Raw genomic sequence first — 17,985 nt, 5'->3', positions numbered from 1 at the left:
GAACTTTGCAGTGGCGCCTGGGCCCTGTAGCTTCCAGATTTCAAGGGGCTCGTCATTCTTCTCTAATGAGAGGTATCTGGTGTGGAAGCTTTTTGGGCTAGAAACGTGCGCTGGCAGGATGCCCCTTCCAGAGCCATGCCCCTGTTGCTCCAGAATGCAGCCAACCTCTCCCTTTTATGAATAGAAAGCAAGTTCCTGTTGGCCAAAGCAACAAGGAACCCATCCCACTGGCAGCCATCTCTGTGGCTGGCAAAATGATGCTGTTTTTGGCATCCGTCTGTGGAGAAAAGGCAGCCACCCCACCCCCTGCCTTTGGAAACCTCATAATAAGTTGTTGCAGAAGAGGGACTGTGGGCATCTTCACAGGAGGTGGGTTTCCAGGGCCAGGTGAAACTGACAAGCCCCCTTGTTATTTTCCCTATTGCCAGGAGGCGTGATGTTGTTAAACCTAATGTCGTTACATTTATAGCACTGAAATCTTCCTTTTCGCCTGCTGTTACATTTGCTGCTGCTTTGCCATTTCAGCATGCTTGCTATTAAACTGTTCTTGCATTGCTGGTTCTGAGATTTCTCACTGTCCCCTTTGTTGTAAGCCACCGGGAGCATAATCTGAGGAGAGGTTTTCTGGAAAGGCGGCATATAAATTTACTTGTTTTCATAAAATCTATCTGCCACTTGGTGGTTAAAAAACAACAACAAAGCGGTTTACGAAAAGACTGAAGTACTAAAATCATCAATAAAAAGAGTTAAGAACAAGCATTTAAAACATTCATACAAAACTTGAAATCAGTAAAAAAACAAAAACAAAACAGGCTTGTCTAACCAAAGATGTTTTTAGCAGGTGCTGAAAAGAGCACAGTGAAGGCACCTGCCTGATGTCAATAGACAGTGGATTAAATGGTGATAGAGAAGGTGGGGATGAAAAGGAACTGCTGCGCTTGTGGGAATCAGAGCAGTCATGCAGGCAGGCATTCAGGCAACTTCCACCTCTGCCTGATTCCTGCTCTGTTGGTTGCCAACTATCTAACCCATGGGTAGGCAAACTAAGGCCGGGGGCCAGATCCAGCCCAGTCACCTTCTAAATCTGGCCCGTGGACAGTCCGGGAATCAGTGTGTTTTTACGTAAGTAGAATGTGTCCTTTTATTTAAAATGCATCCCTGGGTTATTTGTGAGGCATAGGAATTCATTCATTTCCCCCCAAAAATATAGTCTGTTCCCCCACAAGGTCTGAGGAACAGTGGACCGGCCCCTTGCTGAAGAAGTTTGCTGAGCCCTGATTCTAACCTATCTGCTTAGCCTTCCTGAACAAGGTCAGATGGCCTGCTGGGGGAAGCAATGGATGGACGTAATCTTGGGCACACCTGCCTTGCACAAACTCCGCCTTGTCCACAGAAGATGCCTGGTGTGAGGACAATCCCTTCCCTCAGGCAGGAGGCGCCCCCCCCATCTCATGCTGTTCAGAGAACTCCCTTCCATTCATGCTATATAGGAACCAAAACCCCTCTCTTTCCTAACACAAGAACAATACTTGCCTTGTCTTTAGATGAAGCACCTGATCTTTTTTCTCTCATGGGTGAACTGATGCAAAGGAGGCCTCCTCTTGAACAAGCCTCAGGTGCCACCATGACTTTGCCTCCAGTGCAGTTATTCAAGGTAAGAAAGCTCTGTTCCCCTTTGCACCTGCTCTCTCCTTGTCTTCTGCTGCTCTTAAAACTGGGGAGGGGAGAAAAGAACCCCCAATAAAGCCAGCAGTGCTGCTTCTGCTTAGATCTGTATAGACAAGGGTGCAGTGGACCAGCCGAAGTCTGGTATTTGGGCAAGCCTCAGGTCTTTTGAGCCACCTCCTCCTAATTGAGCACATGCGTGGCAGAAACTAGATAGAATTATAGAACTCTAAATTTGCAAGGGACTCCATGGGCCAACTCCTCCAATCCCTGCAATGTAGGAATCTCAACTAAAACATCCACGGCAGATGGCCATCCAACCTCTGCTTAAAAACCTCCAAGGAAGGAGAGCCCACAACCGTCTACTGTTGAGCAGCTCATACTGTCAGAAAGTTCTTCCTGTTATTTAGTCAGAATCTCCTTTCTTGTAACTTGATTGATTCGGGTCCTACCTCTGGAGCAGGAGAAAACAATCCATCTTCCATGTCACAACCCATCAGATATTTGAAGAGGGCTCTCATATCCCCGCTCAGCCTTCTTTTCTCCAGGCTAAACACACCCAACTCTCTCAACCATTCCTCATAAGACTTGGTTCCCAGGTCTTTGATAATGTTGGTTACTCTTCTGTGCACATGTTTCAGCTTCTCGGTAAAGGTAAAGGGACCCCTGACCATTAGGTCCGGTTGTAGCCGACTCTGGGGTTGGGGCGCTCATCTCGCTTTACTGGCCGAGGGAGCGGGCGTACAGCTTCCAGGTCATGTGGCCAGGATGACTAAGCCGCTTCTGGTGAACCAGAACAGCGTACGGAAATGCCGTTTACCTTCCCGCTGGAACGGTACCTATTTATCTACTTGCACTTTGAGGTGCTTTTGAACTGCTAGGTTGGCAGGAGCAGGGACCGAGCAACGGGAGCTCACCCCGTCGAGGGGATTCGAACTGCCAACCTTCTGATCAGCAAGTCCTAGGCTCTGTGGTTTCACCCACAGCGCCACCCACGTCCCTCAGCTTCTCAGTAGCCTTTTCAAACTGGGATACCCAGAGCTGGACAGAGGACTGCAGGTGGGGTCTGACCAAGGCAGAGTAGAGTGGTACGATTGCATTGGACACTTTATTTCTGTTGATGCAGCTGAGGATTATATTAGCTCATTTTGCTGCAGCATCACACGGTTGACTCATGTTAACACATGGTGATGTGTTCGCAGTGCATCAACAAAGGTTTCTGACTTCCAGTTAACCACAGCAGCGACAGCCCCCACCCTCTAAATTGGGCTGCTGAAATAAGAGATACCAGGAGTGCTCAGTTCTGGTAACTTATGGGAGAACCATGTAAGAAGATGTGCTCAGAGGCACCTTCAGTATCAAATCAAGGGAGAGGTAGTACCTGCCTGACTCCCACTCTGAAAGAAGAAACTAAACCTGCTCAGCTCAAGCTGCAAGTGGGCTGCACAATCGTCCCTTGGTTCAATACAAGTTTTTGTTGGGTTCGTTGTTCTCTCCATTGAATGAGCAGGTCAGAGAGGGAAGCTGGTGATTTTATAAGTAGCAGGAAATTTCTTGAGTGTTCTAAAAATGGTGGGAGGGGAAGGCAAATCTGGACAAGCTGAAAGGCAAAAATAACAGGCTATTTGTGCATCCTGGCCTCTCTAGATGAAAGGTTGCGGAAACATTTTAAAAGGATATGTTCTCAACAAGATTATGATTCCCAAAGCTTTTAGCTATACAGGAAAGCTTTCTTGCTAGACCTAGCAATTTATGGCACATCTATGGTAAATAGCAAAAAAAAGGAGGGAGAAAACCCCCAAACCCCCAACCCTCTCATGATTAATCCCATTTTTATAGCTGCTGTGGTGGCTGCATAGGGGAGCCCAGCCTTGTCAAGTCCCTAATACATGATAATGAAGGGAGGGAAGTATAATTTAATTCCTGTGTCTTGAGGATATCCAATTCTGTGCCTTTCAATTGCCCTCCCCTCTCTGGACTCAATTGTAACTGAATAAACACAGCCAATAAAAACACAATTACAGAGATGGATGTGGATTGGGAGAACAGAAATTACTCTGTTAGTGTCAGCGAGTCTTATAAGAATCACCCCTGATGTCTCCCATTTGAAAGGCCAATGGATGGGCAAGGAGGGAATGGCTTTCTGGATTTCCTCGTCTTGTTGTAAGTCTCTTTCCATGATAAATTCTTGTTTCGGGGGCTATGGTTGTTGTCTTAAGTGCATTAAGAGGTGGGGTGGGCGGAAAGAAACCTTCTGATTGCCAAACTCCTTTCAGATCTTCTCTGAAAGGAATCATCCTTCAGAAGGCCTAATTTATTTTAACTGATTCTCATATTGTGTTTTTACACTGTAGTAACCAGCCCTGGGGTTTCACAGTAAAGGGCAGGTGAGACATCGGACAAATAATAATAGGTGAGAAGACAAGTGGAACCTGCAAGAAAAAGTTGCAGTGTGGCGTGTGCCAGCCAGCCATGCCCTCCGGCACAATACTCCATTCTGTTCCCTCTCTGAACTGTCAGTCAGCATTCTTCTGAAACTGAGCACATTCGCTCCTCACTGGGCTATTTTTAGGATTCCCTTTAGGGTTTTCCCCCTCTAGTTCTTTCTCCCGTGAGTCTGCTAACCCCTCCCTCTTCAGTGTTGCTGATGGTGTTTCCACTATGGCACTCACACCTGAGTGGAAGAAGACAGAATGAAAGCAGTCGGTTGTTCAGCCTTGCTAACTAAATGGGACTCAGCCACAGTATACTTCTAACTCTGGAGTCAAGGGTCAAAGAACAAGACATGACCTGTCTTCCCAGTGCATAAGGATGGCTGTATGAAAGAGACAGGTTGGTGCACTAGATGAACTTTGGTCTGATCCATGAAAGGCAATTCTTATTTTTACAGATTGCAGGAAAAGTCAAACACACTGGTCCCATTTAGTAGAAGAGACCCAGCAATGTCCTATCAGCCAGTCAACACCACCAAACCACTGCAATTCCTTGGATTTCATGGGGAGATGCACTGCATAATTTCTATTAATATGCACGATTTCTATTAATATATAAAGTCAGCTATATCCAGGTTTGTGTTATACCCCAAAGACACAAAATGGAAGCAAGCACGATCAGTTAAAGCAAGACTCTGGAGACTCGTTGAAGTGAAGAACAATCATGGCAACACTCTTGGTTCTTTCCATATTTCACATCATTCCATCTGGCCCCCTTTATTATATGAACACAACCCTGGAAGCTACGAGGAAGGGAGCACCCTCTCTGTAGCACTTTGTACCTGTGACACGGAGGAGTTCCCTGGAAATGTGAACAGTGACCTCAGCTTCAAAGGCCTGGAGGAGGAGGAGCAGGTGGTGTTGCTGGGAATCTAACTCTCAAGTTGACCTAAACAATTGGACTTGCTGTCAAAGACGTGTAGTTGCAACGCATTCAGAGAAAATAAAATGCTGAGGTTCATAATTAAAACGAGGTTTCATGCACAGGCCTTGTGAGGTGAAACTCAAGTTCTGAAACCTAGAAATGGAAGAGGTAGGGAACGCAAGGCCATTCGCCCATTGACCATTTCAGCTCCAGAAATTTCTCTTTTATGCATCATTCCCCCCCCCCTTTTGCTTCAGCAGAAAACAAACCCAAGATCAGCACACAGCGTGACCTTGCTTGTTCTTACAGTGCAATGGACAGGATCAAAGAGGCCTCTCTCCAGGAGGTGCCAAGGGACCCTTCAGGAGGCTCAATGCGGCAACTTCGCAGTCTGTGTATCTGCGGTGAAAGCAACACACCACCTGCCACTCCGATTTCACTTAAATACAAGTTTGGCTTGATCCAGAGATTTAAAAAGCAGAGGCGGAAGCAGTCCAGATATGCAAACGCAGCTTTGGCATAGACTGCCCTGCCCTGGCAGGACACAAATGGGAATGACTCATGAGACTGGCAGGACAAGCACGACAGAACAGCTTCCCGCCTCCTTAGCTCGGCAACAAAGAGCAAACAAGAGTTTCAAGGCTGGAAGCCCCGAGAGGAGGGCCACAGGCAAAGATGAAGGCCAGCTTTTAGGGCCGAGCCCTTGTTCTGGGGGGCCGGGCAGGGACCCGGGGAAGCAGCAATTCTGAAGATGCCGTTTGTGTGCAAGCAGCCCTTTCTGTTCCAGGGCAGTTGCCACCAGCGCCTCCCTTTCAGATATGCAGCAATGAACATAATGTGCCTTGGCATAAACGAGCCAGCGGCTTCCCGTGTGGGTCAAAGACGGGGCAGCCTGCAACAAGGGGAAGAACAAAGCCGCCTTTCGCCTTTCGGGAGGGGCTCTCTTGGCTGCAGAGCACAGAGGCAGCAGTGCAGGGAGGGAATGGGCAGGAGGCAACTGGTAACGCTGTGGTTCCCGAACCCACCGGAGCTTCACTCCTCAGAGACTTGTGGCTGCTTGTCTTGCACGCTCTGCTGAATCATTACAAAAAGGCACCAAAGAAACCCTCACCCAGTAGAGTCTGATGTGTCTTTGTATTATTTTTTTTAAAAAATCATTAAAAATATACATTTTATAAAAAAATCAAATAAATCTGGTGTTAACAACATGTACCCCCCTCTTTTTTTTTTTTTTTTACAAAGCTGCAGAACAGCATCCCAGCAACTGAGGGAGGGGTCGGTTGGTTTCCTTTATATGGAAAGACGCTTTTTAAAGAAATGACAGAAGTGTTGTCCAACTAGCGCGTTCTCCCCACCGGTCCACAAATGCTGCATTCATTTCACAGACCCTCTTCTTCTTGCTGGCAGTTTTTCCTTTTCTTTCAGATTTACAAAGGACATTGGCACATGCAATCCACAAAGGAGGACCCAGACCCACAATAAGCGCAAAACGGACACCTCGTCAGGCCTCCCCCCCAGCTGTTTCACCTAACGCAGCCCAGATGTTGTTGGACCACAACTCCCATCTGCCCCAGGCAGAGGGGTGGAAACTGTGGTCCAAAACATCTGGATGGCACCCAGATTTGGGGGGGGGGGAGTGGTTGACCTGACGCTTTTTTGGTGCTTGTCAGCTGACATGTCTGACAGAAACCCTGGAGAGGGGGATATCTTTAGGAGCACAACAAGCTCAACTGGAACAGAACAGAAACAAAGGTGAGAGAGAAGGTTGATCACAAAACCACCAGGAGTGAACCTCGCAGGCATACAGGAAAGACGTGACATTGAGACTAAGTGATTCGGCTGGTGCTTCTAAGGCAGAAGCAGCAAAGAGTGTCTGTGTGTGTGAGAGAGAAACCATTCTTAAAAGTCCCCCCAGCCTCCTAATTCACCCAGATAACAGGAGAAGGGAAGAGTGTTCGGAAGGCAGGATGGTTTCCGCTTCAAATTACATCACAATGGGGCCACCAAGTTTCCACAAGAACAGAATTCATCTCCTTGGCTTGAGAAAGGAAAGTGGGGGAAAGAGAGGAACACATCGCAAGCTGCTTCCAAAAGCAGCGTTACAAAAGCATTTTTGTTTATTATCAATTAAAAAATCCCCTTAAATCATATTCCAAAGTGGTTAAAACTGCCATCATTTGTGTGTGATGGGGTTTCTTTAAGGAGGAGGAGGAGGGGAAAAGAAAAATCAAAGCAAGTTCATCTAGGTCAGCTCCATGTCTTAAAGAGTTGATTGTCTTGGGAGGGGAAAAATAGAAGAAGACATTCACATGTACATCCATTCTACCCTGATAAGAGATTTTTTTTTTTTACCCACAGTTCACTGCACCTGCCACGCATACAGTCATCCGGTTGGGTTGGCGGTTGCCCCGAACTCAGCTGGCGGCTGAGTTGGCGTGGCTGATTTCCCCTCCTTTCCCTTCTCCCCCCCCCCCCAGGTGTTAGACGAAGGAGGAGAAGCCGGTCACTGGAGTCCGTGAGCCTGGCGCAGGCTGTCCTGTCGGGGTGTACACCCCTCCTGAGCTCTGTGTCGTGATGACAGTCTGGAAGTAAGGCTCGGCCTCGCTTGCCACACATTCCTCATACCGGTATGGCGCCGGGTGCTTTGTGGTCTTTGGCTGACGCTTCCACGAGTTGTAGTACGTGGGGTCGCTCATGTAGTGGTTGACAAAGGAGTGCTTGGGCAACTCGTCCTCGTAGTCCGAGTCCGTCGCCTGCAGGTTTCAAGAGAGAAAAGGTCTGTTAGTGTCAAAGACCAGACTGAGGATTACAGCTCCAAAGAGGAATGGTGGGCACCTTCCCCTCTTCCTGCTCCTGACCAGGATCCTGAAGCCGTCCAGGAACAGTGGAGCAGTATAGATTTAGAGAATTGGTTTGCAAAGGGGCATAGTTTGGAAAACAACAGCTGGGCAGAGCTGAGTGGGGAGCAGCTAGAAGAAGCAGAACAGGGAGAGAGAGAGAGATAACAGACTCCCCTTCACTTGACAGTGTCCAGCCTCTCTCTCCAAAGGCAAGGAGAGCTGATCAGGCTGCTACGCAGAAGGCTCAGTGGTTGCAAGATCAGGTTGCAAGAAGGGGGAAGTGAAAAAGATAAGTTGGGGGGAAGGAGTAGGAGGGAAGCACCTTTATTCAGAGAATGGCTGCATTGTTCCTTTGATATGATCATTAAACACTCTTAAACTGGTAAGGGACTCTAATTGCTTTGTTCTGCTGATGCACGGACAAGGGGGGGCGGGGTGGGGGGAAGCTGTTTCTCCGATGCCTGACAGTTAGTGACGGATGCTATTTTCACCCACTGGTCCATTGAGCAATATATGGTGGGAATGCACACTTGTGCAATTATTTTGGAAAACGGTCTTGTTACGGGACAGGTAATGCAACCTCATCCGAGGCTGGCTATAGTCAATCTGATTATAGGTGACCCTAAGAGATTATTTCTCTTCAACATTTTGCTTCCATGCCCTTCCAATTTGCTTGCCTGGCCCAGATTTATTATATCATGCCCCATGCAATGACTGCTGGACCCTTTCCTTTATTGGATAAAATTCATCTGCTTCCTTGATGTTGCTGATGTAGAACATTTTCCCCATGCACAGTTTTTTGTTTTGTTTTTTACTTGAGTACAACACAATTTAAATAAAAATATACTATGCCATACTTTCAAATAAATGAAAAGCCTCCCCTCCATACCAACTCAATCAGGGTTTAGCTTCTCTTGTGCAAAGGATTCTGGACTGTGGCTTAGATCTGCTGGCTGCCCACCCTACCCAATTAACACCCCCCAACCCATGGGGAGGAGGAAGGTACCTCAACCATCTTCAATTTATGGCAAGGCCTGTTCTGACCCTGGCTCAGGGCGATTGCTATTTATCTGTCGGGAGAAATTCAAAGGTCCAAGCATTTCATTTATTATCTTTAAATGCAACATTCTGTATTTTAGCTGTTTCTTAAAATGCATTTGAGAACCCTAAACCTTGCAGGATACAGTTTGAAATGCATAAAATCAATTCACACTTTGCAGCTGCCCGTATAATGAGAAATTCCATGTCCTGTTTTTCAGCAGTGGATTTAGGTAAGAAGCTGCATGTTATCCATGTGATTTTTTGGGGGGGGGGGGTGAGACACGGGGGGTGGGGGTGGGGGGGGATTGAATGGAACGAGGTAGGGGAAATCCAGAATGGGCAGAGAGCAGGTATGCAAACTGCACATTAGGAAAGGCACGCTAGCTAATTAGGAAAGGTAATGAAGAAAAGTATTTGACCATCCAAAATACAAAGTCTATTGAAAAAAGCTCCACAATATTTTACATGTGTTAACACAAAATGATGATACTGATAACAATAGTCAGTATAGTCAAGAGATTATGAATCTAGTACCAATTGGAGCATAAGCCTTAATCATGGAACTGGTCAAAAATACGAGGCAGGTACTATTTGCCAAAATGACATTGTGGGTGCAAAATGGGGATTTTGCTTAACAGTGATTCCAATGAACATGCCAGCAAATTGCAAGGACAGTCAGTCACATGCACCATTGTCATTTTTTGAGCTGCCTTAACCTGTGGGGGCTTCCCATCTTGAGGATGTACAAATAACTTCAGAAATGAAGGATGTTGACATAAGTAAGCAGTTGTGGCCTTTGAATTGTCCCACGGCATGGGGAATGCATTCTCAATTCCCTCTTGAAATCAGCCTTTAAGATTCCAGGCTCTCCAAAATTAAAAACCACTAGGAGAGGGAGATGGTCTTAAACGCCACCTTATGTTGTCAAGGACAGACTAATGCTCCTAGGGCGAAGATCACACCTAAAAAGCTATCTATCATTAACCCCTTGCCTTTTCTCCTTTTTAGACAGGCTCTCCTCTCTCTACCCTGCTGAACTTCTGATATACGAAGACAACGACTCCGTGGGAACTCACATCCTCCCCCAATGTGTCAAAAAGACCTCAGGAAAACCATCACATCCTGCTATGCTCCATCAGAAATAACCTTCCATTATTAGGAGGCATATAAATAAGGAGAATTATTTATGTATGTTATTTTTATATTGCCCAACAACCAGGGCCTCTGGGAGGCTTACAAGGTAATAAGGAATCCAGCCAAGCAGAAACAAAATGAAATGAGAGGGGCCAATTTCCTTCTCCCCTTCCTTCTTTACATAATGTTGCATGCCAGCTCCATCTCTGAGTGGTATTGTTTTACCAGGGTTTGGCTTCCTTGACATGAAGGACAACAGAGACTGTGGTGTCTTTGTGATATACGGTTTATTTACACATATCTACAACCTGAGCTCAATACGGATGGACTCACAGCATTAACACCCCAAGAGGGTTTTCCTCCCCCCCTGCTACAGCCTTGGATTCCACCAGAGCTCAAGCATGGCTCTGTCTGCCAGCTGCCCAGCCTGCTTCCAGCTCACACACCCCTGGACTCTGGCTTTTGTCTTTCTAACTAACAGACAGTTGAAGGAGGGGGCCCATCCATTTGGCTTCTGGCACAGAGCCACTCCCTTTGTTACCTTGATGACCCAGACTTAAGGGGACCATTACCAAGAAACTTGCATGGCCATTCTAGCAATTGAATCCCTCTTGGATTCAAGAATTGGAAGGGACTCATGCCTTCAGCCTACTCCCACCTCCCAAACTCACAGGAATAGGAAGCTGCCTTAGACCGAGTCAGACCCTTGGTCCATTCTAGTTCAGTATTGTTTACACTGACTGGCAGCAGCTCTCCAGGAGTCTCTCCCCTGCTACCTGGAGATGCTGAGGGCCTTCTGCTTGCGAGGCAGAGCCTGTACAGCTGAGCTGTGCGTGGGGTCTGCACGCCCTCCTTACAAAATGCACACTGGGATGCTTTAGAGTAAGGCAAAATATAATGCATAAAATGGACGCAAGCAAGCAAGCAAGCAAGCAAGCAAGCAAGCAAGCAAGCAGATAGATAGATAGATGATAGATAGATAGATAGATAGATAGGTAGATAGATAGATAGATAGATAGATAGATAGTAGATAGATAGATAGATAGATAGATAGATAGATAGATAGTAGATAGCAGATAGATAGATAGATAGATAGTAGATAGCAGATAGATAGATGATAGATAGATAGATAGATAGATAGATAGATAGATAGATAGACAGATAGACAGACAGACAGACTTCTCTGGAAGAAGACCAGCTGAGTGACCTGTCCACCTGCAGACACTGTGGGAAGCGACCCCTTGGTCACAGCCACCTCTGTGATCCCAGGCATGTTGGGAGCGGAAATGTAAATCAACCCTCTTCTGAAACACGGAGGAAGGCAGAGCGAGGAAGGTGGCGGCCAGGTCTGTGGAGGTGGCTGGTTATGGGCAGCAGGAGACAATGGGGTGATCCAAAAGGGCCGGTGCGTCTCCAGCCTTCCCTGGTGTGCCTGAATGTTTTAAATGCAGCCGCAGCTAACAACTGCCCAGCGCGCCATCTGGAACTCGGTGGGTTCTGGGAAAAGCAATCCTGGCGCTCTTAACTCAGGGGGACTCTTGAAGTCTGTTCCTCCCCCCGCCTCCCCCCCCCATTATTACACAAATTGCTCCTCCAGCAGGATTATGCTTTAGAGTGGACATATTATTTTTAATGATTCAAAACTATTGACAAAATGGAAATGCTGCAGGCCGCCGTCTCCTCGGCTGCGCGGCAGGCAGGCCACTCCTTTGCCGCATCTGCAGGCCGGTTGCCCAGGCAACGGCAACGGCCTTGAATCTGAATGGGTGCACCGCTAGATTAGAAATTGACAAGCAAAGGTGTGCGGATGCCTGGGAAGCAACAAAACAGAGAAAATGCCTGACAATTTAAAGTATTTTTTTATTGGCGAGATGAAAGAAACAAACGCTATTAGGGGGACAAATTAGGGACTAGCCGGCTAGTTTAGTCTAAGGCCGGCATTACATGGAATTTAAAAACAGTTGTGGCTGTCAAATTTCTTTTGAAAATGGCTGGAGAAAAGGAATTGTGTGCATTTATTTATAGCTGGCGGCGGAGGGAACAGCCCCGTATATCCATGAGCTTTCAAAAGACTGCAGTGGAAATACGCCCAACACTGTCGGGGGTCTCAAGGAGGGTGGGAAGGGGCTGCCAAGTCCTAAGTGGGCTCTGCCTTTGTCCGCCTCCCTGTTCTGACTGGCTTGCTCTGCATCCTCTCTGTTCCGGTAAGAACAAATTCTCTGCTAGTTAGTCACAGAAGAAGAAAGGCTCTCGTGGCTCCTGGAAACCTGTATGAGTCTTAAAGGGGCCCACGAGCAACTGCCTGTGTGTCTGCTTTGGGAGACAGAGTGGTCATGCTGTGGGCAGAAGGTCCCAGGCTTGTAGAACCATACACCTGTAGAGGACACCAAGGGTCATCTAGTCCAACCCCCTGAAGTTCAGGAATCACAGCTAAAGCACCCCTGACAGATGGCCACCCAACCTCTGCTTAAAAACCTCCAGCGAAGAGAGTCCACCACCTTCTGAGATGGTCCGTTCCAATGTCAAATGGAAGCTCTCCCTAATGTTTGGTTGGAATTCCTTTCCTTGCAATTTTAATCCATTGGTTTGGCTCCTACAGAAAACAAGCTTGCTCCATCTTCCAAGTGATGGAGGTGGCCAGGGCTGGATTTAGGTTTGATGAGGCCCTAAGCTCCTGAAGGCAATGGGGCCCTTTCTATGTCCAGCTGTCCTTTGTCAACAACAAATTGCTGCTGTTTTTCTTGTTGAATATATGCTATATGGTAATTTATGGACCTAATAGGTTTCTCAAGCCATTTGCACATAACAAAATAAGTATTTTATCAAAGTAATTGTTGAATTGAAATACAATTAAGCAGAAGTATATTCAAAGTGAAATTTTTTTTGGGGGGGGGCCTCCAAGAGAGTGGGGCCCTAAACTATAGCTTGTTTAGCTTATACATAAATCCGGCACTGGAGGTGGCTATTCTATCACCTTTCAGTCTTATCCAGGCTAAGCAGATCCAAATCCCTCCCAGACCCTTGATCATCGGCAAAACTTCCAGCTTGTCAATATCCTTCTTAAACTGTGGCACCCAGAACTGGACACAATACTCCAGGTGTGTTTTGACCAAGGCAGAAGAGAGTGGTACTATTGGTTCTCTTGATCTGGACACTAGACGTCTGCTGAATCTCCGGCACTTGCAGGTATGGATGGGAAAGCGACTCCTGCCTCGAACCCTGGAGAGCAGCTGTCAGTCAGCGTGGACAGCAGTGAGCAAGATGGAGCAATGATCTGACTCTCTATAAGGCAGCTTCGTGCGTTCCTATTTGCAACAGGGCAAGCTCTCTCTCTCTCTCTCTTTCTCATCTCTCAATTTTTTGCTCTGTATGGCTTTTCTAGCAGTGTGGGTGGAAAAAAACATTATTTATGCAAGTGGCTTGACCTCATTAAAAGCCTTTATTTATGTTGGAGGGCGTCCAAAACTTTCAGCTTAACAGCCATGCTGCTTAAATAGGGTCACAGGAGGTCAGTGTGGGTTCAGGGCACAACTCTGTGTCTGCTTCAGCAAATATATGTTTTCGACCCCATGGCTGAGGAAGGCATGGGGTGGGGTTGTAGGGAGAAGAGGCAGGGGAGGGGGTGCTGGCGCTTCCTCACTTCTGCCAGTTCTCTTGTGAAATGCAACCCTCGGTGTCCTCCTTCTCTGGTCTCCATGCCTGGCTAAATGGGGAATGGGTTAAGGGGGAGGGGGCTTCTGTAGAGGAGAATTGGGCAAGGCGTTAAACTGCCTTGGCTTGCCAGGTCTCTCTTGCAAACGCTCCACCCCTCAAGTGCAGGTCTGTTTTGGAATGTGTTCACCTGCCCTCGAATAAACAGGATTTTGAAAGATGTCACTCCCAATTTCAATGGGGGTGTCTTTGCTACACCAGAGCTCCCCCTGCAAAAGAGGACACAGGTGGTATTGCCTGTGGCAGGAGTTGGGGGGTGTTCACATGGCTATTGCAGCCTGTTAAGTTTGAGAGGGTAAAGGCTATATTGGGCTGCTCCTCCCCCAACTTTCCACCGTAGTGCCCTCCTTTCCTAAGCAAGATGGACTTTTGCTAGCTCCCTGTATTTGGGGGGTTGGACAGGAATTTTGGGGGGAGCCCTGATTGGCCTTTGGACTCTGCCTATTGATAGGGCTGGCCCTTCTGCAGACCCAAGCAAGCAGCGCTGGGGGAAAGCGTGTATGTATCTAAGGCCTGCCCTACTGCCATAATCCAGCCCCTGCCCTCCACCCACACCTGCCCTCCAAGCACATGAGCGGCTCATACTGTGGATTTGAGCACTGGAATGTTTCACTTCAGTGGCCAGTGATAGATCCAGGGCTCAAATCTACAGCATGAGCCGCTCGTGTGCTTCGGAGCCAGGCTGCAGCAACCACAGCATCAGTCAGGGGGACGTGTGTGACAGAAGGTTGCCTCTCCATCATGAGCACAGCTGCAACATCTTAAAGCCTGGGGATGAAGATTTAACGGGAAAATGTATCGAGATGATTTTGGCCTTGGCTGTCTCGGCATTTGATGGCATCCTGTACACAGGAAGTTTTATCAAAGGGAAACGGCCCTTTGACAAGCTTAAATAGGCTCGGCTGCGCACGGAAGAGCATCTGGCCAAGTCCTCCTAAGGAATGAGGTGCTTCGTCCCCCACATCCTGCACAACATCTTTCCCCCGTGAAGACGGAGTGGTTGAAATCCTTGGGTAAGCAAAAGCTCATCTCCTCGGAAGCCTTAGAATAACAAAAGCTGAAGGAAAACAACAGCCACCACCCTAAAATGGCACCAGGAAAGATAATAGAATGAGATAAATTTGATGCACCACACACACACACACACACACACACACACACACACACAAATATGGCTAAAGCCATTTTTCCACGATGATCAAAAGAGCCTGTCACCTCTGAGCGTGTCCATTAGTATTTTCTCCAAGTGCACACTGCTGGAAACAAGCAGGCATCAAAGGGCCAGTGGAGACTGATTGGATATCAAAGCTCTGGAGGAAAATGGGGGCCTCATTTCGCCTGCCACAAAAGCTGGCCTGTGCCTCAGCTGCGAGGCTCTGCTAGGAAGCCCTGGGCTCCGTATGCTTGACATCAAGGGCAAGGAAAGAGCGTAACGAGAGAATGGATAGACTCCGGCGACCTCTGCGTCCGCCGCGCCTGCATGCAGGAGTTGCCTCGGGCAGGAGATGGTCATTATGCACTATCAGGAACCGGCACATGGAACTCCTGACATGAATAACAAAAAGCGGCATGGCGACATTCATATTTATGCCCAGCACGCTCCGCTAATGGCAGGTTTAATTCCAGGTTGTCAAAGGGAGAGGAGCAGAGCCACTGGGAGTATAATCTCAAGATAATGTATGTACATCGCCAGGAACGGCTGGAGACGGGACAACGAGGGATGCTGCCTACCTGGCAGGCTGGTCAGAGGGCAACGCAAAGCAGCCAGTGGTCGCCAGAGGCAATTAAGGAGAGGAGGAAGGCAGACAACCAACAGAGAAGGAAGGCGGACTGTCATCTGCCTCCCTGCTCCGTTGCCTGAGCTGGGTTCTTCTCGGATTCTTCTTGATAAAAGGGCAAGCTAGTCCTCTTTCAGGGCCCACTGCTTTCTCTTACTGATTAGACCAGCTAGATTTTGGTCAGGATTTCAGCAGAGGAACATCAGAAGCTACCTGATTCTGAATCAGGCCACAGGTCCATCTTGCTCTGTATTGCTGACACTGACTGACAGCAGTGACTTTCTAGGGTCCCCCCCCCCACTTGGAGATTTTGGGGATTGGGACTTCTACATGTAAGGCAGATCTCTGTCACTGAGCTACAGCCTGTCCACATAGGAGGGGTGAAGTTTACAACTGAGTTCCCAACCGACCCTTCCAAACACCACTTCTAAAATTCACCTGCTATCTTAGGCCTGGCCTTCTGTCACTGCTGATAAGCAAAGAATAGAATTGTATGATTTGGAAGGGACCCCGAGGGTCATCTAGTCCAACCTCCTGCAACACAGGGATCGTTCGCCCAATGAAAAGACAAATAATGGGTAGACAAAGACCACACTGCATTTCGAACCCAGTACCATTTGGATAAAAGCCACAAGAGGTGGCAAAACCCTGGGATGAGTTTGACAGCTTTTTCCTAAGTGCCGTTTCACAAGTATTTTCTCTCTTTCGTTTCTTCTGAGCCAATCCCACCATAGATTAGGTATGGACAGATGTTGGTAAACATCTGGGAGGCTTGAAAGAGAGCTGGGAGTGGACTCTCAAGATATAAATGTAAGAAAAGGGCTTCTGGTAATTCCTCAAGGTTTCCACAGCATCTTCCCAAAATGCCTCTGCATTCTGTTCTGCCACTTCTGAAACCAAATTGTAGGGAGAATTTGATGGAGGACATGCACTCTTGAGCCCGGGACACCCACCCCACCTCACCATTTCAGCTTCTCAGGGACTTCTGCTTTGAAACCAGGCCCCCATGGGTCACCTGAGTCCAAGAGAGGTAAGGTGTGCAGCCACTCTCTCTGCCTCCAACCAGTCACGGAGGAAGGGGCTTTGGGACCCGGGGTGGCGGGGGCATGGCACGTTGCACGTGTGAGCGTTGTCCCAATGGGGAGGCTCCCGCCCACGGCAATGTCACCCCCCCCCAGGCTGGCACCTGGGGTGACCCCGCCCCCTGCTCACTTCCTCCGCCACTGTCTCCAGCCTCCTCGGATGGCATCAGACTCCAGCAGCGCTACAAGCCTTTTCGCATCCTCAGGACAGACGCTACTTGTCTTGGATCTGTGGACATGTGGTGCTTGGGAAACAGTCAGTCATTTCCTTTGTCAAGTTATCTCAGCCCCGTGCAAGGCCTTCTTAACATACGAGCCTCGTACTTTAAGGAAAGTTAATTATTTCTCCACGTCTCCGAGCCAGGCTACTTGTTACATTTGCCATGCAGACAGTATCCTGGCTCGGCCTGTTCAGAATACTGAGAGATCCCAGGAGGCAAAGCAGGGCTTGGCATGATTGCCAGTGGCGGGAATCTTCCCTCTTCCCATCTTAACTGCTTGGGCACATTAGCAGAGTGAAGGGGGAGAGCTGGAGCTCTCAAGCCTGGGGTTTTTAGAGCAGAGAAAAGGTGAAAAAGAAGGGCCAGGACAAATGCATATAACATCACGCTTGGTGTGGATGAAGGGCCCAGGGAGAGGTTTTCCTCCCTCTCTCATAATGATAGAACTCCAACAAAGATGAATGTTGGCAGAATACTGTGCCCAGTTCTGGTCGCCTTACAAGGGATGTTGTAGAGTTAGAAAAGGGCAACCCAAATATTTGAGGGGGTGGAGAGGCACCCCAAGAGGAAAAGTTGCAGCATTTGGGACTTTTTCATTTAGAGAAAAGGCGAGTAAGTGGAGATGTGATAGATGCTGATGAAATGATTCAGGAAAGATCAAAGAAAGCCCTTCTGCATGGAGAACTCCCTCCCACTGGAGGCTGGCATAGCCACCAAGTTGGATGTCTTTAAAATAGGGTTAGATAAATTTATGGAGGCAGGGGTGCCAACTTGAATAAAATATTTTTTGGGGGGAGAGATAAGCCCCGTTCCTATAATTGATCACATAACACGGTGCGCGCACACCCTTTGAATGGCAATGGCCATTAAACTTGGGGGGGGTTCCAGCCCCCTCAAATATTTTATTGGGGGAGCCTAGGACCCCTCGGCCCCTAGGAGTTGGCTCCTATGCAACAGTGTGATTCAGCAGCAAGAAAAGCTAATGCTATTCTAGGCTGCATCAACAAAAGTATAGTGTTCCGAACAAGGGAAGTCATAGTTCCACTCTGTTCTGCCTTGGTCAGACCACACCTGGTGTCCAGTTCCGGGTGTCCAGTTCTGGTTTCCGCACCACACCTGGTGTCCAGTTCTGGGCACCACAATTTAAGAAAGATAT

General features: G+C 48.0%; 1 protein-coding gene and 1 long non-coding RNA gene across 9 annotated transcripts in view; one reads left to right on the top strand and one right to left on the bottom strand.

The window, feature by feature from the left end:
* The window catches only part of LOC308573134, a 58,210-nt gene extending 48,124 nt beyond the window's left edge, over positions 1-10,086 (top strand). The window contains exons 2-3 of one of the 2 annotated variants that reach the window (XR_014001950.1): positions 9,083-9,133; positions 9,912-10,086. This is a non-coding gene — a long non-coding RNA (uncharacterized lncRNA). The remainder of the gene's footprint in view (positions 1-9,082; positions 9,134-9,911) is intronic. The other variant, XR_014001949.1, reaches the window with a different exon arrangement.
* The window catches only part of SDK1 (sidekick cell adhesion molecule 1), a 598,536-nt gene continuing 587,667 nt past the window's right edge, over positions 7,117-17,985 (bottom strand). For all 7 annotated transcript variants that reach the window (XM_081169333.1, XM_081169337.1, XM_081169338.1 and 4 more), the window contains one exon: positions 7,117-7,775. In XM_081169333.1, the coding sequence (XP_081025459.1) occupies positions 7,503-7,775 (273 nt within the window). In that variant the 3' untranslated portion in view covers positions 7,117-7,502. The remainder of the gene's footprint in view (positions 7,776-17,985) is intronic.

Source organism: Podarcis bocagei (assembly GCF_964188305.1).
Source record: "Podarcis bocagei genome assembly, chromosome: 14".
NCBI lineage: Eukaryota > Metazoa > Chordata > Lepidosauria > Squamata > Lacertidae > Podarcis > Podarcis bocagei.
Note: the sequence above shows the minus strand (reverse complement) of the source record. Positions and strands in the feature narration are given on the sequence as shown.